Source organism: Tribolium castaneum, chromosome 6 (assembly GCF_031307605.1).
Source record: "Tribolium castaneum strain GA2 chromosome 6, icTriCast1.1, whole genome shotgun sequence".
In the NCBI taxonomy this organism is placed as follows: Eukaryota; Metazoa; Arthropoda; class Insecta; order Coleoptera; family Tenebrionidae; genus Tribolium; species Tribolium castaneum.
Genome location: NC_087399.1, coordinates 5,970,561 through 5,997,311, shown reverse-complemented (window position 1 = coordinate 5,997,311; position 26,751 = coordinate 5,970,561). Strand labels below are relative to the sequence as shown.

Below are 26,751 nucleotides of genomic sequence, written 5' to 3'. Positions count from 1 at the left end.
AGCTGAAATACTGGAAGCCTGAGAAACAAAAAACCGTAAGATGTAAAATAACTATGAAATTAAAAAATCTGGAGTACTACTGTATGTAAACTATAAATACACGTACTAATAAGAATTTAGAAAAAAACTATCGTATTTTAAAAACAAGTGTAGGATTTTAGGAAAAATAAAAAGAGTGTCAAATATTTCTATGTCAAATATTTCTATTCTTAATCAAACAAATTTATTTCAAGTTTTACGAAAAGCCCTTAAAAATTGCGTGTTAGGAAAGTTTACTAAAATTCGGTCTGTAATAATATCTAACACCAGGATTAGACCCATGATTAGATAAAAAAAAATGCAACAATAATTTAAATGTATTTGGAGGGAGTAATTTTTTGGACCTATGATGTGTTTTTTGTTGAAATTACAATAACAGAATAGTCAGAAATTTTCATATAACCAAGTGTTAAGTTCTATAACTTTCCGCAACTAATTACTCGTCCAATTTCAAATAAAGGTATTTTGGGTAAGGTAATTTATTTAAAATCCTTTAGAATTACAAAGATCAGTGTCGCAAAAATAACAAAACGCGTCCTTGGTTTCGTTGAGTTTGGCGCATTTCTCCACAAGTGTGCTATTGGCAACCATGCATGTTCTTTGCTCGATCCGATGCTCACCTATTAAAATATGCAATAAAAAATAAAAACCACTTCAACGAATTACTATCATAGATGACTCCATTAGCCATGCAACGCCCCCCAGAAGGACAATTTACGGTTTTTGGAGGCTCCTGACACGAGTCTTGGCAAAAATAACACTTCGAAACGCCGCTACCCTTGACTAAAAATCGCTTAGGGAAAAAGTCGAAATAAAGCCACACTTACCGCAAGTTTGGGCGAAAATTGCGGCACACAAGAGGACAAGAAACGCGAAATTCATGACTGAAAGTTCGTTGAATTCTAGTAAAACTTGTTTGTTTCCGAATTTATAATCGCGATAAGTGTGACCCCCAGAGAAAAAAATTGTTTATTATTCTAATCAATTTATTAATTGTTGGACAACTTCCATATTTTGACTTAACTCACAATAAAAATAACAGTGAAGTAAACAATACAAGGAATGACGGTAAGTAAGCACCAGCTGAGTTACAAAGATCCGTATCACACATGTAACACTTGCTCAATTGCTCACATTTTTCTATAATGTATTCATCATCACTCAAGACGCAGCCTTTGATTTCAATATCTTTACCATAAGCTGCAAAACTCGGTGAAAAAAAATTTGGTAATTGTTTACTAATTTACGAATTTTCGATGTTGAGGAGAGACATCTGTAGTTAAACCTCTCAGGTGCTACACAATTTTCAATGTCCAGAGGGTCATGACAGGTATTGTTGCAGGAATAGCACTGCGAAACCTTGGCTTGTGTTGTTCTAAAACACAAAAAAATAAAAACTGTGAGCGAAATCACAGTGGACACTTTCATTTTTGGAACAAACTAATAATGGTTCAAGCTTTTTTATCAGCTGATAAGAACGAATTATTTTTGTTATCGAAAATCTGGGAAAAGTGATTCGCAAAATGACCGGATGTTGATCGAGATGACTTTGAAATAAATCAGTCAAGCACTAATTTTAAACAATTTATTCCGAATTGCAAAGATCCGTGGTGCATATGTAACACGAGCCGTCTGGCAAAGAGTTAATATAATCGCAGTTTTTCTTCACTTCAAGATCTCCACTCTCAACGCATCCCTTCACGTGCTTAGTGACACCATCTGGAAATCAGTCTTTAGAAAATTGTTGAATCATTTAATATCTAGGCACTTACTGACAACACTCTGAGCCGAGATACAACTCCAATCACCATGTGCACAAGTTTCAATCATTGATGAATCTGAACAAGTGTATTGGTTGTAAGTGCAATAGCATTGCTTGGCACTTGCTTCAGTCGACTGAAGATTCAGTGAAGCCACTAGAGCAACAAAGAAAATTGCGCTGCAAAGTTTCATCCTGGAGTAGTAATTAGAAAAGTACATGATAGCAACCTTTTATAGCTTTCAAAAATAGAAACGTGAGGAGTTTTATCTCCAAATTTGAATTATCTTTAGAAAACATTCTCAAGGGCAAAGTTTTCACAATTTGAATAAAACGAAACGCCACATATAATTATGTTTTATTTCTGCTAAATTTGATTTCTACAGGGTGAGTCATTGATATGGGCGTGCTCAATTGCTCCTGCACTGTCAAAGATATCGAAATAAATTAAATGGGAAGTTAAAGTGTACGTTCTAAAATTATTTTGCCCTATACAGGGTGTTTCATTTTTATAATACAGCCTTTAACGTAGTTTTTTTTAATGGCACCCCCTGCATATTTGTACATATTTAAATTTGCACTTTTTTAGGCTTTAGGAATCAATTTAGTTTTTGCAATTTACTTTGACCGTTTAGAAATTATTTAATTATTTCTACAATTTAGTGCGTCTGTGGGCACATTATTAAAAAATCGCAGTGCCCTTGGTTTTTGTGATATCAAGTTGGGACTCTGTCCGTAGGTAAACAAATGTCTAAGGTATTTTTTGGTGACAAGACCATATATTTGTATTGTAGCATCACCTTGCTGTGACACATTCATTTTGGTAAATTTTGATGGACCATAACTTGATTTTTTTAAACAGCACCTTCTGTATTTTATTACTAATTATTATTCAGCGTCTCATTTTACATCTTTTTTACCTTTTTAGTTTTTTTCAAAAGTTGATATTTAGGGAGATAATTTGGTTTTTCTGAAAAATGCACAAAATCTCTTGGATACTAATGTAGCGTGCTATGAAAAACAATACATTTTGACATACTAATGTCAAAATGGCATTTATAGTACGTCACGTTTTGATTTTATTGTGAAAATGAATTTTTTGCGTAAAATGCATACCTAGAAATCTTATCTAGACATAAACTTTAATAAAATTTTGACAAGAAATTATTAAATAAAAATAACAGAAATTTACAATGGAGAAATAAGGGAATAAAAAAACTGAGGTATAACAAATTAACAGCAATAACATATTACTTGTAGTTACAAAAGTGTTTAAAATGACGGCATTCTTAAGCAATAAAGTAATACAATGGTCAATTCTTTTTAAAAATTCAACGCTTCTAATGTGACATGATCATTTCTATGAAAAGCTTTTTTAATTCTTTCTTGCATATTTTCTCTAGTAGTGCCGCCGTTTTTTTAATTTTTATTTAATGATTTCTTATCAAAATTAAGTTTATATCTCGACGAGATGTGTATGCCATTTACATGAAAAATTCATTTTCACAACAAAATCAAAACGTCACGGACAAAAAACGCCAGTCTGATGTTGTTATGTCAGAACTTATTGTTTTACATGGCACACTACGTTGGTATCCAAAGGATGTTATGTGCATTTTTCAGAAAAATCGATTTATCTCATAAATTATCAACTTTTCTTTTTTTTTTCTAAAGGGGTGAAATAGGGAGTTAAAATTTGAATAAAAATTCGTCATTTTAAAAGAAATCTTAAAGTTATATTCATCGAAATTCGTATTTAGGCCTTACGTTAAAAATTTGGAAACACATGTTTCTTTATTTTTGAACTTATATTCATGAGAATTTTTATTTTATTGAAGTTATATTTATGACAACTGGTATATGGGCTTTTAGTTGAAAATGGAAAAACGTTTGTTTTCATGATTTTTGGTTAGATGAGGTGTCAAAAATCGTATGAAAATCTATAATTAGTAAAGATAATATTCATAAAAAAAATATTGTATTAGTACAATACAATAATTAAAATTCGGTTAAAAAGAAAAATTTTACGTGTTTTAGGATTTTTTGAAATTCTAATCCCAAAAGAGTTAAATAAAAAAAATATTTTTATTGTTTTTGTTTTTGGAAATTTGAATCAAGTGGAGCTAAGTAGGGGATCAAAGTGTGTATGAAATTTTCTAAATGACCTCAAAGATACAGTAGCCTTTTATAGATATCGAAAACTTAAACGTTAATATTTTTATCTCCCGATTTAAATTAAGTACACTCTTTAATTTTTTGATAGGCACTTAAGAAAAAAAAGGCTTTCTAATAAAAAATATGAAAGAAGATTTCTTAGTTCTCCATAACTAATACTGTCTGAGAGATACAGTGCGTTCAAAAAGACTAGGATCAACTCTTGCTGCGAAATTTTGGACGTATATTGTTTTCGTACGACTACTACATATGAAAAACTGGAGAAAATTGCAAGTAGCGCATTTGACATTTCAACAGAATAAAACGATTAAACTATCAAAGACAATAAAAAGCTGTCAATCTAAATTCCACAGCAAGAGTTGATCTAAGGACTTTGTGAACGCACCGTATTATTTTGCATAAATCAGTTCATAGTTGCCTATGGCTTCTATTTCTAACTAGGTGAAGTTAGATGTGGAAAAAAAAACGAAATAGTGATGAAAATAATTTATTGTTTTATGTACATGTGTACATTTTGGTAAAAACCTACTTAGACAATATAATAATTTAGCTTAAATAAGTTTCGTGAGGAGGAAGAACAAACTGGACAGCAGAACAACCGAAGCTGAGTAAACTCCAGCAGAGTTACAAAGATCGGAGTCGCAAATGAAGCATTTTCCATCATCTGCATTGTCTATCGTATCACAATTCTGTTTCGTTGCAGAGTCACTGCTTGAAATGCATCCTTTGACCCTATCTATAACACAACACGGGAAGATTGCATTAAAACAGCTTTTCCTCGCGAAATTTACCACTTACCATCTTTGAGCTTTGCTGAAATGCACCTCCAGTCGCCATAAGATGGGCACTCTTGGACTTCGAGAGGGTCACTGCAGGTGTGCATGCAGTAATAACATTTTGATACATTCGCTTCGGTGGACTGGGGATACAAAATGGCGAAAACTGCCACCAAGAGAACTGCACTGCAAACCTTCATTTTTGGAAATTTTTGTGCGTGGAACTGACGTGTCTCTCTCAAGTTTTAATCTTTTATAGGTGGGAAAACAATGGTGGGTGTAGGGATGAGTTGTTATCTGTGTAGTTTTGCGCGAGCCACTTCACGATTGCCAGAAAACAGAAATTTGATTTCACAATTCTGATGATACTTCTAAAATTTAAGATTTCGTGGGAAAATTGTGGCTAGGTGAAAAACGTCAGGAGTTTTATTGAATTTTGATGAAAATAATTTGCAGAAACAGATGTGTTTTTTTTTTAATTTTTATCTAACTCTTTTGAGCAACAGAACAATCAACCAATTGGACCAGAAATGTTCATTTGTTCTTTTTATAAAAAAATAAATAATAGTCAATTTCCTCTTGCGACTTATTGACGCGCAATTGGCACCGATTGGCGTCGTCGTAATTAAGAGATAACAGAAATGACTATCACTATTTGAAATGATGTAATAATAACTACGGGTTGTTTGGCAAGAGATATGCTTAAATAAGATTGATTTATTGTTCGAAAGCAGCTTTACAACCCTCCTGAAATAAATATGGGAAACCACATTGTTGTAATAATAATAATCATCATAATACCACCTATTATCCAAATAAATCAAAAAAATTTGTTTCAATTTTTTTATTGAAATCTCTACAATTAACAGTTTTGGACAGCATGATTCTTAGAAAAATCGTCATGAAAATGCTAATTTTTTTGTTGTACACTTAAAGTTAAGTGCACTTAAAGGATTTACAAATTCTGCGTATCGGTAATTATTTTTTTGGAGATAGCATTGTGAGGCTAATTTTTAATTTTTTTATGTGTTGTTGTGTAACGGAAATTTAAGAACACAGTCCAGAATAGCCCATACCATGTGCTTAAAAATGGTTGTTCATCAATCAAGTCACCTATGAAATTTGAACGTAATGTGACAGATCCGTCAAAATAATTCAATAATTCAAAAATCAAGACAACTTTGCCGAAAAATGCAAAGAGTGAGTAAAAAGCGAAGATTTGTCAGAGAAACTACAATAGCCTTTTGGACGAAGCGGCATTTGAATTCCATAGTCTACTTGATGAACAACTATTTTTGAACACATTGTAAAATTGCGTTTGCAGCACTAAATATTATAGAAACAAAAGATAAGCATCTTCAGTTTCCACATTTTCCAAAATTGCCAGCTTAAATTCGAAATGACGGCTCCTTTGATCATGTTGGCAAGTTACGTAGCAACAAAAATTTATAATCTCTGTGCAGTCATCATAAATTGTCGTCATATCCGTTTGATTTTCTGAAAAGTTTGTCTTATCTGTTTTCAAGATTTAGGATTATATTTTTTGTTCTGTTGCCTTGCCCTGACTGGTCTCGAGTCTAAATTTAATTTAAAAAATTGTAAAGCACATTTAGAAAAGGAACACAATTAAAAATAAAATTAACACAAAAAAACAGGTGAATTAGTTTTTTATTCGTTTTTTATGTCAGTATTTTATACTAACTGACTTGTTTTAAATTTTAGTATTTTAGTTTTAGTTTTAGTATTTCAGTGTGTCACTTTTTCACTTTTCTGATAGCAAAGATTAAAAATCCGCAACTTGAATAACACGTGCCAAGAGGAACTTTATCTGTTTTTCCAATTTCTACAAAAAATACCCATTTATTTTTAGACCTACGATACACTAAAATTGCACAACATCTAGAGAAAATAAATAGATAGGTGAGTGGGAGGGGGTCTAGGAGGAGTCAAACAATGCATGTAAAAATGGAGGCTCTGTGTGAATAAATCAGTCAAATACAACTAATTGACTTTTGAATTTTTTTATTTAAAAATGTGTGTTACAATAAATTACAAAAATCGCTACCACACACATAGCAAGAGTCGTTTTCAACCTGGTTAAGGGCCGTACAACTATCCTTGAAGTCCTGATCATCGGCTAGGACACATCCTTTGAGATTCATCATTTTTCCACCTAAAGTTTTCGATTAAAATCATTTTATCTGCAATGGTGATTGTTTACCTAAAGGAAACTTTGCCGAAAAACAGAGAAAATCGTCGTTGTGTTTGTCATGGCAAGTCACATTTACCGGTGAATGGCAATTATAAACACACTCGTAACATTTGACCGCCTTTATTGCCCCAACTATTGAAAAAATTAGGAAAAAGGTGAAGCAGAGACTTGCGCCGAAAAACTTCATTTTGTACTAAGTGAACAGAGGAAACACTTTTTTATTTATAGGCGAATTCGGTCCAAAACCTTTTGTTTTGTTTTAATTAGTGTGAATCATTATCAAAACGACTAATACTTGATTATAATTCTTCGAATAATGATTGAAAATAAAGGGATAAAATGTTTCGGCAACAACTTGTTAAGCAGATTTTGAAACAGATTCCAGAGATACTGATAAAAAAGATGATAGGTATTAACTTTTTATTATCAGTCGAAGGACGAAATATTTGTGTCGATTTTTAGGCACAATAATAACAAAGTTTCACTTTGTTAAACAAAAAAAAGGAAATTCCAGTAGAATTAAGTTAAATGTGTACGTCACTTTTTTATTCATAAATACTTTTTGAAATAAAAAAACATATACAAAGGGTTAATTTATTTTTATATTATGCAGGAACATCTATAATACAGTAAAACCTCTTAACAACGGACAGCGATGAGAAATCTTTTAACTGTCCGTTGTGGAGAGATATTCAAATTTAAAACATCAGCAAAAATATTTTTATAAAGAAAACTTTAAAATATTTAGTCAGCGTGGTGCTAAAGCAAGTTTTCTCTTTATAACTATCGTCTTCATCATTCTTTTCGTCAAACATTCATCGATATTTAATTCACGATTTTCGGTATACATTTTTTCATCCATTTCTACCCACGTCCGGTATACAGAGAGTCCGTTGTAGAGAGGTTGTTTTAATGTATTTCTTTCGTCCCTACAATGATGTCCGTGGTGAAGAAGTGTCTATTAAGGAAGGTTTTACTGTACTTGTAAATGAGGTTTTAGCAAGAACTAATTGAAAATTTTACAGAAAAATACAAATGTGTTAAGCATATTTTAATTAAATGTTATTAAAATAATTCAAATTTGTGAAAAAGTCAATTTTCAAAAAAATGTTACATAGCTCTTTCATCTATTAAGCCCTTCAATTAATTATTAATTAAAAAATAACGAAAAATTTTTATTTTTAGAAAAGTTTTTTTCTTTTGCCACGTTCCTTAGTTAGTGTAACGCAAGAAAATGGCACTTCTACAAACAAGAGTTACAATAACTGTCAATGTGTCTCTGTTTTGTAACCCCACCCAAATTGCAGGTGTTACAAGTATTTTTAGAAGTGAGATAAATAGATAACTGTGTACACAAATCAATATATCATCACTGTTCGAAAATTCTTATTGACTTATTGACTAAGCACAATCGTCATAATTAGAGGAATCAGATAGCGTTTTTTTTTAGTGCAAAGTGTTACAATTTTTGTAATAGACAGTGGATTCATTGTTGATATGAAATATATTATTTTTCTTATTAAAGGAGCTTCACATTTCATCAGATCCCAAACTCAACCCAAGAAAACACAAATTTATTAATGTGTTTTATTTATTTACATCACTGAGTTAGTGTACAATAGATAAAAAGTACTTTGAGCATTGTTAGTTGTATATTTTACTGGTGTCATAAATCTTTCAAAGTACAAATCTCATAATTGCACCAAGCGATAGCACGATAACGGATCCAATATGGATTTGAGCCGAATTAACATTGCAAAGATCTCTCTCACAATAAAAACAGTAATCGTCCTTATTCTTATTGACGGCATCACACTTCTCTATTTCAGCTCTTTCGTTTGAAACACATTTTTTTTCAACCACACCTTAAACACTAACATTATATTTAAAATCCCAACTTCACAAACATACCATTTTGTCGTTTGTGTTCACAAAGGAAATTCTCTTTGCCGGGCAACGAGCAGATTGTCTTGTCCCAAGTATCGGAGGTTTTCCCACAATTAGAACAAGTGTAGCATTCCAAACGCACACCCAAACCTGGAAAAACAACTTCAACCAAAGTAAAAAAATGAGGTGAAAACTTACTTGCGGAAACAACGCATAATAATATCACAAATGTGAAATATTTCATTTTTTGGGAATAACAGTACGGCCAAAAAAATACGGAGAATTGGATCGAAAATCGTTACCTAATCTTATCAGTAATCACTGAATTCTATTATTTGTGATCACAACGTGTTGTAGTTGGGCAAGCATTTTGGTGTATTTTGTGTTGCGTTCACGCTTTTGGAAGGCGCGTCGTCTTACATGAATCAGTCTGTTTGCATAGCAAGAAACACGAAAAATGCAAATTTATTCAATAAACAAATACTATAACAGCAACAAACAACAAAACAACACAGGATTCCACACGAACTTTAGCCGAATTAACAACATTGCAAAGATCTCTCTCGCAGTAAAAACAGAACTCGTCCGCCTTTTTCTTCTTCTTATTAATCTTGTCACACAAAAGCGTTTCTTCCTTCACGTTTGAAATACATGATTTGACAACTGTGCCTTAAACCCCAAAATATATCAAAACGATTTCAATGTTCACAGAAACGTACCATTAAATTTTCGATGTTCACAAAGGTAATGTTCTGTACTGAACAACGAACAAGTCGTTTGATTCCAAGTATCGGGTGTTTTGCCGCAGTCTGAACAAGTGTAACATTCCAAACGCACACCCAAACCTAGCAATTAATTTCATTCGAAAAGAATGGAAAAGTAAGTAACTTACTTGCGCAAATCGGGAATAGTAACATTACAAGCGTGCAAAGTTTCATTTTTTGGGGCCAAGAGTACGGAAAAAACACCAAGAACTTGAATGAGAATGAATTATTCTTCGCACGGTGTTAATTTCAATTATTTGATAAGTCTGAGCTAGACAAGGATGGGTGATTTAAATCTGCATACAGGACACCGTGTTTGACATTTGTGCGTCAAATCAATACGACTTGATAATTGTCTATTAGACGAAACACCCTGTATTTACAAAATGTATGGTGTCGTATTTTTATTTTAATACTTATCAGATGAGATTGTTTTAATGGATTATCCAGTAAACGCTTTCGCGACTTAAACAAACACGTAACCATGATTCTAAAAACAATTGTTTTGCTTCTTTTTGTAACTCTTCCTCTTGCTAGTTCGCGTCGTTGTTACTACGCTTGTAACTGTGACGATTGTGAGTCTATAACGGAACAAAAGTGCCCAAATAGTGACGATATATGTTACACTATAGTTACATCAGGTAACTATCATTATAGAAATTGTGATAATTATGGTAACACGTCGGTTTCAGGCGACGTAACAAAAGGGTGTCTCAGTCGTGACTTGACTTCCAGTGTTTCTGACAAAGAAGACAGTTGCTCGATTTGTGACGGTGATTATTGTAACTCTTCCACTAAACATCTCCTGGCGTTACCATCACTTGTGATGGTAACATTTGCACTAAAAACATTCTTCTAAGCGAAGATTTATGATTAAAGCCAACGACCACAAACAAAACAACAACTAATAACCAATAAAGAGATTAAAAGTAATAAATTGCGAAAAAAGTGAGTTATTATTTTATAGCCCTTTAATAACCAATAAAACTTAAATTACTGCAACTAACGGATCAGAAGACCTCACGATGTATCAGTCACAAATTATAGTTCTTCTGGTCCTAGTGCCCTTACTCTTAGCCCAAAGCACGAAAATGTGTTACTCGTGCCAAGGCAATTGTACTGTAACAAGTGACGTAACGGAATGTTTAAGCCCTGACGATAAATGTTACGCGTGCGAAGATTCACGTAAGTGTTACGAGGTCATGACGATAATGGTTACAAAAATTTGCAGAAAACGGGTTTGTTATCCAATCCAAAGACTGCATCAGTTCTATTCTCGCCGAGTCGTTGTGTAACGGCAACTCGAAGTGTTACACTTGCGACTACGATCTGTGTAACACAATTGTAGACCCCGGGGCTAAAAATTGTTACGTCTGTATTGACGAATGCTCGGAACCGCCGCAACAACACAATTGTCAAGAAGTTTTGACTGCCAGTGAAACTCGGATTGTCAAGGCTGCCTGTCTCAGTTACACAATTCAAAATGGGGATGAAGTTACAGTTTCTAAAGGCTGTATCCATGATGATAGTGTTATCAGATCGACTTGTTTCACTATAGGTCATGTTTTTCCGCACATAACTTGCAAAATGTGTGATAGCGACCTTTGTAACGGTGAAACAGTTCCCGAGAAGGTTACTACCGTCGATGAATGTTACTACTGTGTCCAGGATTGTGTTGAGCCTTTGCAAACACAGAAATGTGTGGATGTTGTTGGGGAAGGCGTTAGCACGAAATGTGCAGCTCTTGAGTTCACTTCTGGTCATTTTTCATTGTGGTTACAATTTTTGTTACATTATTTTTGTAGGGGGCTAAAAGTATGAAATGAAGGGTTGTGTCGAGGATAATGCCCAAATTCGGGCCAACTGTACGCTTGTGAACCAACTGGGCGGTAACTGCACACTTTGTGACACGAATTTGTGTAACGTGAAGGAAAAAGACGACACAAGTAAAGAAGAAGAAAATAATGCAAGTTTAAGAAATGAAACAACAATGTGTTTTCTTAATTGTATTTCTAATAAAGTTTGCTTAACAATAAAACAAACGAAATCGCAACATTCAAATTCAAACTCTCCCCTCCATTACAAAGATTTTTATCACAATATCACAATTGTCTATTAGACGAAACACCCTGTATTTACAAAATGTATGATGTCGTATTTTTATTTTAATACTTATCAGATGAGATTGTTTTAATGGCTTATTGAGTAAACGCTTCCGCGACTTAAACAAACACGTAACCATGATTCTAAAAACAATTGTTTTGCTTCTTTTTGTAACTCTTCCTCTTGCTAGTTCGCGTCGTTGTTACTACGCTTGTAACTGTGACGATTGTGAGTCTATAACGGAACAAAAGTGCCCAAATAGTGACGATATATGTTACACCATAGTTACATCAGGTAACTATCATTATAGAAATTGTGATAATTATGGTAACACGGGTTTCAGGCGACGTAACAAAAGGGTGTCTCAGTCGTGACTTGACTTCCAGTGTTTGTGACAAAGAAGACAGTTGCTCGATTTGTGACGGTGATTATTGTAACTCTTCCACTAAACATCTCCTGGCGTTACCATCACTTCTGGTGGTAACATTCGCATTAAAAACATTCTTCTAAGCGAAGATTTATGATTAAAGCCAACGACCACAAACAAAACAACAACTAATAATCAATAAAAAGATTAAAAGTAATAAATTGCGAAAAAAGTGAGTTATTATTTTATAGCCCTTTAATAACCAATAAAACTTAAATTACTGCAACTAACAGATCAGAAGACCTCACGATGTATCAGTCACAAATTATAGTTCTTCTGGCCCTAGTGCCCTTACTCTTAGCCCAAAGCACGAAAATGTGTTACTCGTGCCAAGGCAATTGTACTGTAACAAGTGACGTAACGAAATGTTTAAGCCCTGACGATAAATGTTACGCGTTCGAAGATTCACGTAAGTGTTACGAGGTCATGACGATAATGGTTACAAAAATTTGCAGAAAACGGGTTTGTTATCCAATCCAAAGGCTGCGTCAGTTCTATTCTCGCCGAGTCGTTGTGTAACGACAATTCGAAGTGTTACACTTGCGACTACGATCTGTGTAACACAATTGTAGACCCCGGGGCTAAAAATTGTTACGTCTGTATTGACGAATGCTCGGAACCGCCGCAACAACACAATTGTCAAGAAGTTTTGACTGCGAGTGAAACTCGGATTGTCAAGGCTGCCTGTCTCAGTTACACAATCCAAAATGGGGATGAAGTTACAGTTTCTAAAGGCTGCATCCATGATGATAGTGTTATCAGATCGACCTGTTCCATTTCCAATATTAAATACCCACAAATAACTTGCGCAATGTGTGGTAGTAACCTTTGTAACGGTGAAACAGTTCCCGAGGAGGTTACTACCGTCGATGAGTGTTACTACTGTGACCAGGATTGTGCTGAGCCTTTGCAAACACAGAAATGTGTGGATGTTGTTGGGGAAGGCGTTAGCACGAAATGTGCAGCTCTTGAGTTCACTTCTGGTCATTTTTCATTGTGGTTACAATTTTTGTTACATTATTTTTGTAGGGGGCCAAAAGTATGAAATGAAGGGTTGTGTCGAAGATAATGCCCAAATTCGGGCCAACTGTACGCTTGTGAACCAACTGGGTGGTAACTGCACACTTTGTGACACGAATTTGTGTAACGGTAACCACAAACAAGTTGATTCTGTTGAAGAGTGTTACCACTGTGAGATGGATTGTGATGTGGTTGAAATAGTCAAATGTGCTGATGTTTTGGGGGATAAAGTTGCCAAATGTGTCTCAGCTGTGATAATTGACGGTAATTTGTGATTTGTTGTGGCGTCTGAAACTGTGATTATTCCAGGAGATGAAAAAATTGAATGGAGAGGTTGTGTGGAAGATAGTGACGAAAATAGGGATTACTGTCACACGATTAAGGAAGAAGGAGGTAATTGTACAATTTGTGACACGAATTTGTGTAACGTGAAGGAAAAAGACGACACAAGTAAAGAAGAAGAAAATAATGCAAGTTTAAGAAATGAAACAACAGTTTATGTTTTCTTAATTATATTTCTAATAAAGTTTGCTTAACAATAAAACGAGCGAAATCGCAACATTCAAATTCAAAGTCTCCCCTCCATTACAAAGATTTTTATCACAATAAACACAACTAATCCCTTCGTATGCATTAAACCGGGTGCAGAATTTTTCAGCTTGATCCAAACTCATGCACTGTTTTCGAACTAATGTCTCTGAAACCAGTCGTTTTGTCTCGATTTTTTCAAGCGGTTGCTTCACCTGAATCACCCCGTATTGACATACACCGTGTTTCCGAATTCTTGTACCTGTGTGCACAATTCTCAACGTTCCATGGAAGTAGGCTACAGTCGTCCAAACATTTGTAACACGACAAATCACAAGAAACTGTAACGATGTTCAAAAAAAATTAAAATGCGATGCTTATTAGTATTACCTACTATTTTGGAGTAAACAAATTAGAAGTACGAGAGATGATATCATGATGATGTTTATGCGTGAGCACTGAGATAAGATAAGTGTATTTGTCAAAAATTGACTAATTCCAAGATATTTGGCAATAACTGTCACATTTATTCAACCGAAAATTTTTGTTCAACGCGCTTTCACACCAAAAGTATGTCACACAAAAAAAAATAAAAAATATGATCGTTATTTATTATCATATAATCAATGTTATAAAACAATAAAATGCCATCTGGGAATCCTAGTAATAAAAAAGTCTTACTTTAGGTATATTTAGTAGTAAAATGGCAAACATAGCCTTCATATCAATTCTTTTGACTTCAGTTTTTTGTCAAAGTACGTATTTTTTTAACTTTACAAAAAAAAACAAAAATTTTTAGCCCTTGCAGTGGAAGAATGTTATGTTTGTCTCGACCAATGCACGGAGCTCCAAGTCCATAAATGTAAAGACGATCTTTCAAACAATACAAAAATGAATTGTTTCACCATCGAAGTTATTTTGAGTACTTAATTAAAAAAAGTAGTGGTTTTTTTCTCATTTAATTATTCCAGACGGCGCGAAAACGGTTGAAAAAGGTTGCCTTCCGGCTGAAACGGCTGAAAATGTCTGTAAAAAAGTGAACCAAATTTCGGGAACCACTTGTACCACTTGTGACAGTAAATTATGCAACGGTCATGTTGGCGAAAATTCGGGAGGGGAAATGGTTGAACCAGTGCTACCAATTGTGATTTTCCTAACTATTGTTTTTAATGTAATCTAATGTCCCGAACGTAGTGAAATTTTTTGTTTGTTTCAATTTTAATTATAGTATTTTAAGGCTAAAATATTAAATTTTATCGCTTGATTTCTGCCGTGTAAGTTTTTGAAACAACTCATTTCTTACACAAAAAATTCAAGAAACGTCGAACAATAAATAAATTCGATTCGATGAAGTGAATAAAACGAAGTTGTTTTTCGTTTTAAAAAATTAATCACATCCCCCATTCCAATAAATTTATTTCTTTAAAAATAAATGAATTTGTTTTTACTACTTGCAGTTTCGTCATTTGAGTATTAAATATTTGCGGTATTTACTGTGTGATGGAGCACACTTACAAAAAAAAAAATTATTACATTTATTTTGTGACTTATTCATTACTTTGTATGCTCTTTTAGAAACAAAATTATGTGATTTTTTGAGAAATTTATTATTGGCGTTTTTTTCTTGTTAATTATATTTCTATACATTTGCCTACATTGTGATATATTATGGAAATGGAAATGGAATTATTGATTTGATTTGTTAAAAAAATATAACAATTTTAAGTTTTCTTTCTTCTATCTTAACTCTTGAGTAAACTACTGTATCCTGTAACATAATCGTTTTAAACAATGACCATCTTTAAAGCTTATTTGATTAAAACGTTAAAAACATATTTTTTCCATCTTTTTCACCTCTTAATTTTTTTTAGAAAAGTTGGTAGTTTCGGAGATAACTCGTTTTTTTCTGAAAAATGCACATAAAAGCTCTTGGATACCAACGTAGTGTGCCATGTAAAACAATAAATTCTGACATAATAACATCAGACTGGCGTTTTTTGTACGTGACGTTTTGATTTTGTTGTGAAAATGAATTTTTCATGTAAATGGCATACACATCTCGTCGAGATATAAACTTTAATTTTGATAAAAAATCATTAAATAAAAATAAAAAAACAACGGCACTATCAGAGAAAATATGCAAGAAAGAATTATAAAAGATTTTCGTAGAATTGATCATGCCACATTAGAAGCTGAATTTAAAAAAAAAATTGATTAATGTTTTACTTTATTACTTAAGAATGCCGTCATTTTATACAGTTTTGTATCTGCAAGTAATATGTTATTGCTGTTGATTTGTTATACCTCAGTTTTTTTTATTTCGTATTTCTCCATTGTAAATTTCTGTCATTTTTATTTAATAATTTCTTGTCAAAATTTTATTAAAATTTATGTCTAGATAAGATTTCTAGGTATGCATTTTACGCGAAAAATTCATTTTCACAATAAAGTCTAAACGTAATGTACTATAAATGCCATTTTGACATTAGTATGTCAAAATGTATTGTTTTTCATAGCACGCTACATTAGTATCTAAGAGATTTTGTGCATTTTTCAGAAAAACCAAATTATCTCCTTAACTATCAACTTTTGAAAAAAACTAAAAAGATAAAAAGATGTAAAATGAGACGCTGAATAATAATTAGTAATAAAATACAGAGAGTGCTATTTAAAAAAATCAAGTTATGGTCCTTCAAAATTTACCAAAGTGAATGTGTCACAGCAAGGTGATACTACTATACAAATATATGGTCTTGACACCAAAAAATACCTCAGACATTTGTTTACCTACGGACAGAGTCCCAACTTGATATCCCAAAAACCAAGGGCACTGCGATTTTTTAATAATGTGCCTGCAAACGCACTAAATTGTAGAAAAAATTAAATAACCCTTGAACGGTTAAAGTAAATTGCAAAAACTAAACTGATTCATAAAGCCTAAAAAGTGCAAATTTTAGTATGTACAAATATACAGGGGGTGCCCTTTAAAAAACTATGTTAAAAGCTACACTGTAAAAATGAAACCCCCTGTATAATAATTTTAGGACGTACACTTTGACTCCCCATTTGCAGTGCCATTTGATTTTTTTCGATATCTTTGACTGTATGTACAACTATCAAACATCTACCTAAAGATAAAGAACTACACATTAATTAAGTTTACGTAATAAAAATTTATTTCAATAGGCGTTTAAAAATGAAGTACATTCAGACAAATTACAAGGTTTAGCACAACAAGGGCTACGGAAACCGTCACCCCGGTGGCGCCGCCGCCCACGTCATGGACGTTACACTCGTTCTCTGCACACGTTTTGCAGTTGGAGACGTTTCCGTTTTTCAGCGTCTCGGTGAGATAATCGCAGGAGGAGATGACAGTTTTTGTTTTTTCCACGCATCCCCGGTAAACCCCCGACTCATTCGCGTCGTCCGCTTCAAAGTACAAGGAGAAGCACTCGAACGCGTTCTCTTCGAAATTGCCACGCGGGCTAATGTCTAATTTATTAATGTCGTTTATTTCCTTCTGAATGCGGTTTTTCTCGCCTGCGTCACTAAGGCACACAGTGCTTTTGATATTGGCTGTGGCTGGCGATAAGCATCCTGATTGGTGTGGCTCGCAGTCGTAGCATTTGAGCTCAGCTTTGACTAAAAATTGCGATTTTTTGGCAAATGAAGATATAGTTAGGGACTCACCTGAAGCAAAAGCAACGACAGACAGTAGGAAAAGGGCGCGGGTGTTCATGGTGATTGGTGCTGGATTAATAAGAGCCGAAGTGGAATCGAATTTTAGAGTAGATACATATCTTTCATATGTTTTATAGATTTCATTAAATGGTTTTGCGCGTAGTTATATGCGGCTTGGTTCAAGTAGATAGATAAGTTTATCGTTTTATCTCGACAATGGTGTTGGTTGTTCATGATTATCGCATCTAGGGAACGTTTTATAGGCTAACGCAACTACACAATTTTATACCCAATGCCAATGATAAAAATCACAACACATAGAAGTAATTTGAATTTTTTGACGAAACTTGGCACAAATGGTCGACTATTTGCGAGTAATAAATGATTGAAATTTGAACGGTTTTAATCAAGTGGTAAAGGAGTTTTTAACATTTAAGTTCTTTTGCCATCAAGTGTGGTTCTTTTAATTTTCTGCTTTTCTGACTAATTTTTTATGTGTTCGGATAAATAAAAAAACACTTCAAAAATTGTCAGGACCGCAAAAATTGGAAGAACACTTGCTGGTAAAGAGTTTAAATGTAAAAAACTTTACCACTTGATTAAAAACGTTCTATCTATTTTTTCTTAAAACAAATCTATGATGTATAATAATTGTGCTTATGCCACATTTTCCCTAGTAGTCAAAACATTTAACGTGAATAGTTGTTTTTGTCCTCAGCTTGCTCTGTTGCTGAAGTTCAACAAATAATTAATAATTTAAAATGCTTTTTGTCCTGAAATGTGGAAAATTGCTTTAGGGAGCCTTCCTGAAATTAAAATATCCAACCACTTTTATCAAAGATTTTAGAAAAAATAATTTATTGTCAAGTGTATAGCTTTGTCGTTTCTGAAGATATGGTTACTCATAAACGTCGAAACAGTTACAGTACTGTTACAGCTCTGGGAAAAATCTTGATGATTGTTTCAGAGCTTTGGATAAATGGGAAGCCATCATTGTGACAATGTTGGATTTAAAGCGTTAAAATTATATTTTTACGGTTTCAACTAAATATCAACATTTTTTTCATTCATATCTGACTAATAAAAAACAAATTATTATTATGGACACCTCACAACCATTACATCCGGTGTTCCACAAGGCGCAATTTTAGGACCGCTTCTATTTTCAAATTAATGCGTGCAGATATTAGAGTCTGTAAATTATGTAAAGTTTATGCTTTTGCAGATGATACGAAGTTATATTATCATTTTGATCGCAATGATGTGGAACGAGCTTGCAATTTTGTTAATTAAGATTTAAATGAAATTTTCTTACTTTCTAAAAGCATTGGCTTAAATTTAAATGCTAGCAAATGTTTGTCAATTTGTAAGAAACACAAAAATAAACTTAAAATCTTGGAATTAAAATGGATTTGGAATTACGATCTATAGAATATGTTAACTTGATTGTAAAAAATCTTATTGCTTTAGAAATGTTTTATTCTAATTTTGAACTTTAAACTTTGGAAATAACTCTGCGAATCATTGGTGCTTTTCTCATTATATCTATTATTCATGTTTAGACTTTCGTTTTAAATACCAAGCGATTTTTTAAAATTTTGATCTAGTTATCCATGACAGTTACGTCAGCTGTGAATAACTTTAAGGTCGCTTTATCTGTCAATATGTGTAAAATGTTGACTGAAGAACATACACAATTTATGTTGGAATCTTATTTCCGTAATGGACATCGGGTTAACGTAACTGTCATGGATAGCTAGATCTAAATTTTAGAAAATCGCACGGTATCAACTACAGAAAATACAAAATTTTTGTGCTTGTTTTATTTATAAGTTAAGAAAATTAGAAAATTTGAAGCAATACAATTCCTGACATTTACTTAAAGAAAAACTCTCGGTGAACCATTTTCGCAATAAAATAAAAGTATATTTCTGGCTATTTTTATTAATTTTCATTAAATATATTATTTTTCTTCAGATTTTTTTAGTTTTTTACTTCTTAGATGTTATATTATTAATTAATGATATTTAGTTAGTTTACTGGCGTTATTTTTTCATGTTTTTAGATATTTAGGCGGCAAAAAATTGTGTCGAAAAATTCTTCGAAAAGTGACGCACTTGTAGGTAAACAGTCCAACCCTTTTCGCCAAGTGATAAGAAAGCCAAATATACAGAATACGCCCCTTTTCAGACAAACCTTTTCAGTTCGCTAAAAGCAACAGAAGCAGCACCATGAAAAAATTCCTTGTGATATTCCTGCTTTTGGCAATTTTCACAACAATGGGCAAGTAATTTTGAAAAAATCAGCATTTTGTAAAATCTTATTTATTCAGCTGTCGGACTAAAATGCTACGACTGCGATCCCTCAATGGAGGGTCAATGCAAAAGTTCCAACACCAACCGAGACACTACTTGCGAAGCCAGGGGAGGCAAATCCAGTATCCAAAATCTCTTTCGTTGGCAATCTGACGCTTCTCAAGGCTATGTGTGTGTCAGCTTTTATTATGAAAGTAAGTGGAAAGAAAGGCGTCACAATGAATTTTAATTTTGTGATTAGGTAAAAACGAAACCTTGAGAGGTGTATACAGAGGCTGCAAGAGCAAAGAAATTGATTCAACAAATATTTGCGATGAAATCAAAGCCCAAGAAACGCAAAATGAGGGCGATACTATCAAGTCTTGCGAAGAGTGCACGAGTGATCTGTGTAATGGTGGACCGGTAGATGGGGCTGCCAGTTTAGCCCTTTCAATGGCTGCGTTTTTTGGGGCTGCTGTGTGTTTCTATTTCTCGAATTTTTGATTTATATCAAAGAAATTATTAGTACACTTTTTGATGTAAAATTTTTGCTTATCATTGAATAAACATTGGAAAACACTTTGATTTTTAGTTTCCTATAACCAGCCAAGTGTGATTACTGATTAGTGATTAGGTAATATCTAAAATTTTACAGTTTACCCACTATATCGATGACAAATCCTTGAACACCTATTTTATCACTCCGAGCAAATAAAATTTTTCAATACGGCAAATGACGTTATTCTGATAATATTTCTCTAGAATTATCTCGTTTATAAAAGTGAGACACTACTTGCTTATTTTTTGTGCTAATAATAAACAACCATGTTTTGAAAACTCGCTTTCGTCAAAAAATTTTGTTCTCTACCGAAAAATCATCACTAAAGATCGAAAATCACATTATTTTTGCTTTTTCTGAGTATTCTAGTATTTCCATACATTTTTACTTTATCTTTTTGTCAGAAAAGGACAGTAATGTATTAGCTGTTTCAATACTATAAAAACTCTAACGTCACATTTTACCGAATAATTTTTTCAAATAAGATTGATAAAATTGTGAAATAGTTCTTAATTGTTAGATCTCTTATCGAAAGTATAAATTGCATTAGCTATTATTTATTTAAACCTGTTAACAGCTAGTTTTGTGTCGTTGTCGTTTTTATTGTTTTGAAAAAGCTAATAGTGTCAACAGCGCGTTTTCGAGCGAGAAACTGACGCTTTCTGCAAAATTCTTTAAAATTATAATATAAAATTATGTTGAAAATTACGTTCCTCTGAAATAAAAAACATTATTTTGCTGGATTTTTATCTACTTATAACTAGGTCAAATAAATTAAGATCAAAAATAAGATTACCTTTTCTGAAAAATTGACCTAAAAATGCCAAACAGACCTCATATTTAGGTCCCAGTTCACAATTATCATTTTTGCATTCATCAAATGTTTAAACTGTTTTTTTTTTTTTCTATAGCAGATGCCAAATCATTTTTTTTTTCATTTCGTTTGAGTTTTTAACCGCAAGGGTAGATATTTTATTTTATCTTCGGGAGCTTGAGAAGATAATGGTGAACTTTAACGTCATGCATACAATTAAACATTTTATTCCATTTTCCATTATTTTGAATGACAATTATTATAAAGATCAAAAAAATCAACAAAGAAAAAACGTCACAACAGTAAAACAACAATGGTTATGAACCATATTTTTTATTTACCGAACATTTCAGTGTGTTTTCGGTCAAAAATACACATATTACATTTTTCAAAATACAGTAGAACTCGGTTATAACGAACACTAAAAACACTAAAAAGATAAGTGTTATAAGGTATAACCGATTATTCATTCTAACCGAACGTCGTCTTACAGTAGACAATTTTCGAATTAAATAAGTTCTAAGGTTTGAAACAGGTACAGGAAATTAGGTATTATTTATTTGGTTGAAATAATTAAAATAATTAAAAGTACATAATAGCCTAATAGCATAGGTAGTAACATGTTATCAAATGGCATTTCTTATTTATTTTATTTTACTTATTTTAGTTTGTACTTAACATTTTAGCACTTTTGGAACATTTTTTTTGGAAATGTTTATTATTTCCTTGAACGTAACAAAAGGGCACGTGTACGTTATAACCTTGTAGACCGTTTTTTTGTGTAAATAAGTATTGGACGTTATCCGAGCGTTCGTTAAAAGCCGGGTTCGTTATAACTGAGTTCCACTGTACAACAAAAAATCATGTACCAAACTACTTTAAAAATTAATTTAATTAAAAAATCGAAAAATTGAAACGAAAGGAATATTTTTTTGACATTATGTTATGTGTTTACCTGATGGATTTTATTAACATATTTTTGTAATTTGCCGCCATTTTGATGTTTTAATAGGCATCTTAAAGCACTCAACATCAAGTGCGATGTCAAATTATTTGACGGAACCGAATAACATTTTTTTTTGCCGCGTAATTAGAAAAGTACATCGCTTCCGTGATACCGCAACCTAATTACGTGGAAAATTATATTATTTTAAGCTGAGAATTGATGCATTTTGTATTTCTTTTCAAATATGACGTCACTTTGATCTATTTAGTTAAATTTACCATGTTTTATGATGAGTGAGAAAAATTGGAAATTTTGTTACTTTTACGTTTTTAGAGCATTTTATCAAGTTTTCAGTAAAGAGCTGATTTTGGTAAACTTCCTAAACTCCTATTTTTGGGAAATTAATATTGGTTTGGTCTGTTATATGGGTCAAGCAAATACACCCAACAACCCTTTTCAGGCCATTGGTATATAAATGCAGGTACAAGTGAGTGAAAATCATTTGCCTTCGAAACATTGTTCCGTAGATTTCTCTAAGACATTTCGAGTTTCTGAGTTTTATTTTTCTTCTGTCTATATTTTTTAATTAGTTTTAGAATGTTGTTAGTTTAGTTTTAAAGTAAATTAAAATTGCAATGAGTACCTATTATAAATAATAGAACTACAAGATAATATTGCCAATATTGCTAATACACGATTGGTTACAAACTCAAAAAATTACGTTTGAGAGTTGAAAATGCGGCAAGTCAGTCGCCTACGTAAAATTCTGAAATTCTGAATGAATGAAGAGGCTGGGGTACCAGCGGTTAGGGTGTTGTAAATTATGCGCTCGTAATAGATGTCTTTTAAGATTGCTGCCGATTCCAACTTGACAGTTGAACCAGTGTCGTAAAATTCTGAAGGTCGAGCTTGCTTCGGACGGGCCTTAAATGTTTTTGTTAATAAATAAAGTCGTAGCAGTTTGGTGACTTTTTGGACACTAACTGTTAATTTAACTACAAATTTTTTTGACCACATGCTAGCCCATCGAACGCTGGTATCAGAATTATAAATTTTTACTTGGTTGGTGAAATAATCGGTCTTTTTTATTTAGACGCAAACCAGACGCGTGATTTATTAGAAGATGGTATAATTTGCCAACAAAGGGATCAGTTACCAGTAGCCGACCTTTTTGAAGCCCCTTATTTACAGTCTTGCAATAAAACTAAATAGATCAAAGTGACACCATTTTTGAAAAAAAATACAAAATAGATCAATTCTCAGCTTAAAATAATATAATTTTCTACGTAATTAAGTCGCGGTATCATGGAAGCGATGTACTTTTCTAATTGCGCGGCCTAAGTTTTGAACCCAAGGGCTGCCAGTGACTCAAATTCGAGACAAATGATCATTTTCCCAGAAAAGAGGTGACAAAGACGTGTTTACAGGGAAATGGCTGGATTATATACCTGGTTTGTTACTCCGTTCCCTAAATATTTAAATATTTATTTGTCACCGGAGTAATTAATGACCGACCAATATTATTTCAAATGCATTCTTATCAATAAACTTTCGTCTTTCGTACCAGAAATAAAAGCAAAACATTTATTTAGGTACCTTGTATTTTTAATGAAATCACAATTCTCATTTATTCAAAAGAATGTTTATCCCAAAGAAATTTTAAAATATCTGAAATTTTCTCTTATAAATCTAGCCATGTATTAGACATCTGTTTGCATTGTCAGGGGTGATCATAAATTATGTTTGAAGTCCGGGTCTAATTGTTTGCGGTTACTTTTTATGGGGGAGTTGTAAATTATCTCTTGCTCACTCGATTTTCGATTGCAAATAAGGCTACCTCTGTGGAGGTGTTATTTACAAACATTTTTTCATCGGACTTGAAACTATCGGGTTAAACAACAAGAATAAATTTATTGGCCATTTAAAAAATTCGAAAAACCTCTTAAAATGCGTTTTCTAGAAATCCTTAACTTTAGTCAAACTTTCTCTACCTTTATTAGAGTTTGTAGGTAACCTATCGCATATCTAAAGTGGCCGATAAACAGAAAAAAAAATCTCTTTTACATGATACCAGTTCATGAAAATATGTTTGATAGTTTTTGAGGTACAGCGGTAGTCATTTACATTGGAACTCCCATAAGAGATTCCACTCCGGACGGCTCTTAAAGCACTCACCCTTTCAACGCCACTCGTTTTTGAAACTAAATTCGTGCTTTAAGACTGGCCTCATGAAACTTATTTTTTAATATACTATAATTTATTTACTTCATTCGCCGCCGCCACTGCCTCAAACCCACTAATTTAACCGAAAAATCACCGGAACTGCCTCACATTTCCTCGCATAATTACAATCATCAAGCCTTAATTGCAAACCCATTAAATTTGCTGCATATAAATACAAACCGCGGAACAAATTAGCAAAAATCGCGATGAGAAGCCCATTTCTAATCGTCACTTTCCTGGTGTTTGCCACGTTTTTGGTAAAATTTTCCATTCTGTGTTTTTTTATCGACTGTGTTATCGATTTCAGGTTGTTGCCAATGGCTTGCCCCCAGATATCTGGGGCCTAGCGTACGGAGGCGGAGGTCCAGGGGGGCCGGGAGGCAAAGGCGGGCCCCCGCCCAAAGGTTAAACAAGATGCGGCCCAAAACGAGCAAATAAATTTCTTGTGAAATTAGTCATTTTTGTCAATTTCCCCGTTCTTGAAACATAGAAATCCACTCGAGATAACTTATCTTCTTGTGTTAAATGTGTGAAGGTGATTATTAGTAGTGAAAGTGAGCTGTGAAATGTCTCGATTGGTGTTTTTTTGTGCTTTGTGTTTTTTCGTGTCCCGAGGTTTGGCCCTTTGATTGGCTGTATTTCTCAAAATGCGAGAAAATATTTTAGGGTCCGCTGATGTCGCATCGTGCTATGCATGTGCGGGGCCCTTGGCTGATTGTACCTTTAATAAAAGGCCGGATTTTCTCAAAATGGATTGTAGCACGTTTAAGGTCGATGGAAATAAAAGTCTGATTGAAAGGAGTTCGCAATCTGATCTTTTGGAACTGTTTGATAGCGAAGTAGCGGCTGCAAAGGACGACTCGGTTCTCGGGTGTATAACCTTGACATTCACTCATGGTACTATTTGTTGACTTTATAGTTAAAAAAATGATAAATATTTGGGTTTTTTTCAGAAAGTGATTCCCCGAAAGAGCGAGCTTTGAAAAGCTGCGTCCCTGCGAAAGTTTTTAACACAGATATTTGCACTTATATGGAAGGGGCTGTCGATTTTATTGGTGGTCAAAAATCTGAGTGTCATTTTTGTAAAAGTGATGATTGTAATTCCGCAATTTCGAATATGATAAGTGTGACCTTGGTGACGCTTGTGCTTGTGCAATGCATTTCTTCAAGTTTTAGCAATTTTTGTTTCTCATTTTTTAATTACTCGTAATTGTTGAAATAAACATATTTTAATTTGAAATAAAATGTTCATGATTATAAGATTCAGTGGCCTGACAAACCCGATATCCACCAGCCAATAAGAACTGGAAACAAAACAACAGACAAAAAAATTAAAGTCTCGACCAATCCAAGCCGGACCACGTTCTTCAAGAAACAAATAGCAGTGAAATGGGCGGGGTTTAAACGAGTTTAAAGATATTATTGGGGCTCCGGTCATTGTATTTCCTATATTCCTGTGTGTTTGTAATTCGTACTACTATGCCTCACCCCCTTTTACGGATAATTGGTTTTTAAACAGTTGCTTCCAAGTTTTGTTTTTTTATGATCATTAAAGTTTTTTTTTTATTGTACAAAACCTGAACAATTATTAAAAATGAATAAAATAACTCATGCTTTAATTTAACTGTATTATTATTAGGTATATTCTTTAGATAATCACTAACAAAATGGCACATTTTGAGAAATAAAGTATTTTGTAAAACCCTCAATTTTCAATCAAATGACGATATTAGTTTAAATTCTTGAAACAGGATTTTCCTTTGTAATTTTTCGGTCTTCAAATAATTCCACTGCATAAAATCAACTTGAAATGCTATACAACCAACAATACGCAAGTGCACATCTCGCAAATGTATTAGCTGTTTCAAAACTATAACAAAGCCAACGTCGCATTTTACCAAATATTTTTTTAATAAGATTGATTAAATAAAATGTTTTGTTGGTTACTTCAAAATTTTTTTAAGGCTCATTATTACTCGTGGACCACCCATGGTTTGTTTAAAGATTTATTTAAAAAGTTTGTGTTAAAATATCTGCAAAAGACGGTCAGTACCTGAGGCCTGGTGGCCATGTTTCAACTAAACTTACATTATTATCTGTCATTTCCTTAGAGCTATTTCCTTATGATTGAGTGTTTCTAACGTAAAATGACCGTCGCAATCCAAATTTGTAAGAATGGGTGTTAACTTTTTTTTAATTTTTTTTATTTTCTCATTTACGGCAAAACTATTTTAAAAAGTAAAACTGTTTTGATCCACACCCATGCAAAATGATACGGGGAATCGATTGGCATCGAGAAAAGTGCCAAATTCCCAATAGTTTTTTAGTTATGAATTTTTTAAAATTTTACCAATTTTTGCATTTATCAGCAATTTGCTCGAAAACTATTAGTCAGAGAACAATAATCTTTTTTGAAAAAAATAGATAAATCAAAGAGCTTTCCAACGATAGTACACTTCATGGGGTTATCTTTAATAGTTCCGGAGCTATTGCTCGAGAAATATTCCGGGTACCCAAAACCGACAAAAATTGCGACGAAAATTG

The 26,751-nt window shown here is 33.1% G+C and overlaps 3 protein-coding genes, 2 long non-coding RNA genes and 4 other non-coding genes across 10 annotated transcripts; 5 read left to right on the top strand and 4 right to left on the bottom strand.

Moving 5' to 3' along the window:
* Window positions 1-502: 502 nt before the first annotated feature.
* Window positions 503-2,029, bottom strand: LOC103313962 (uncharacterized). Its single transcript, XR_010334510.1, has 5 exons — window positions 1,812-2,029; window positions 1,287-1,758; window positions 867-1,239; window positions 706-822; window positions 503-659 (listed from the first exon to the last, which is right to left on the bottom strand). It is a non-coding gene; the product is annotated as an uncharacterized LOC103313962 (transcript).
* Window positions 2,030-4,444: 2,415 nt separating this feature from the next.
* Window positions 4,445-5,577, bottom strand: LOC663642 (uncharacterized). The gene is made up of 2 exons (XR_010334508.1): window positions 4,772-5,577; window positions 4,445-4,709 (listed from the first exon to the last, which is right to left on the bottom strand). It is a non-coding gene; the product is annotated as an uncharacterized LOC663642 (transcript).
* A 1,177-nt stretch (window positions 5,578-6,754) lies between these two features.
* On the bottom strand, window positions 6,755-9,859 carry LOC107398510 (uncharacterized). The gene is made up of 6 exons (XR_010334511.1): window positions 9,741-9,859; window positions 9,568-9,693; window positions 9,047-9,517; window positions 8,873-8,998; window positions 6,971-8,826; window positions 6,755-6,922 (listed from the first exon to the last, which is right to left on the bottom strand). It is a non-coding gene; the product is annotated as an uncharacterized LOC107398510 (long non-coding RNA).
* Window positions 9,860-10,066: 207 nt separating this feature from the next.
* Window positions 10,067-10,564, top strand: LOC135266458 (uncharacterized). Its single transcript, XR_010334513.1, has 2 exons — window positions 10,067-10,253; window positions 10,305-10,564. It is a non-coding gene; the product is annotated as an uncharacterized LOC135266458 (long non-coding RNA).
* A 38-nt stretch (window positions 10,565-10,602) lies between these two features.
* On the top strand, window positions 10,603-11,665 carry LOC663669 (uncharacterized). Of its 2 annotated transcripts, XM_015982806.2 has the most exons (3): window positions 10,603-10,797; window positions 10,844-11,371; window positions 11,418-11,665. In XM_015982806.2, the coding sequence occupies exons 1-3, from the start codon at window positions 10,638-10,640 to the stop codon at window positions 11,423-11,425; spliced, it is 696 nt and encodes a 231-aa protein (XP_015838292.1). In that variant the 5' UTR covers window positions 10,603-10,637; the 3' UTR covers window positions 11,426-11,665. The 2 variants fall into 2 exon arrangements, with proteins under 2 accessions (XP_015838292.1, XP_008196827.2); XM_008198605.3 differs by having other exon boundaries at window positions 10,844-11,665.
* A 142-nt stretch (window positions 11,666-11,807) lies between these two features.
* LOC663683 (hypothetical protein) lies at window positions 11,808-14,954 on the top strand. Its single transcript, XM_008198606.3, has 8 exons — window positions 11,808-12,009; window positions 12,059-12,314; window positions 12,376-12,551; window positions 12,598-13,125; window positions 13,172-13,426; window positions 13,472-14,445; window positions 14,490-14,612; window positions 14,662-14,954. The coding sequence occupies exons 3-6, from the start codon at window positions 12,392-12,394 to the stop codon at window positions 13,696-13,698; spliced, it is 1,170 nt and encodes a 389-aa protein (XP_008196828.1). The 5' UTR covers window positions 11,808-12,009; window positions 12,059-12,314; window positions 12,376-12,391; the 3' UTR covers window positions 13,699-14,445; window positions 14,490-14,612; window positions 14,662-14,954.
* A 1,889-nt stretch (window positions 14,955-16,843) lies between these two features.
* Window positions 16,844-17,542, bottom strand: LOC663706 (uncharacterized). Its single transcript, XM_971369.3, has 2 exons — window positions 17,381-17,542; window positions 16,844-17,332 (listed from the first exon to the last, which is right to left on the bottom strand). The coding sequence occupies exons 1-2, from the start codon at window positions 17,427-17,429 to the stop codon at window positions 16,881-16,883; spliced, it is 501 nt and encodes a 166-aa protein (XP_976462.1). The 5' UTR covers window positions 17,430-17,542; the 3' UTR covers window positions 16,844-16,880.
* A 1,962-nt stretch (window positions 17,543-19,504) lies between these two features.
* Window positions 19,505-20,244, top strand: LOC103313969 (uncharacterized). The gene is made up of 3 exons (XR_010334509.1): window positions 19,505-19,654; window positions 19,704-19,880; window positions 19,928-20,244. It is a non-coding gene; the product is annotated as an uncharacterized LOC103313969 (transcript).
* A 4,063-nt stretch (window positions 20,245-24,307) lies between these two features.
* Window positions 24,308-25,469, top strand: LOC103313970 (uncharacterized). Its single transcript, XR_010334512.1, has 4 exons — window positions 24,308-24,464; window positions 24,515-24,822; window positions 24,874-25,104; window positions 25,161-25,469. It is a non-coding gene; the product is annotated as an uncharacterized LOC103313970 (transcript).
* Window positions 25,470-26,751: the final 1,282 nt, after the last annotated feature.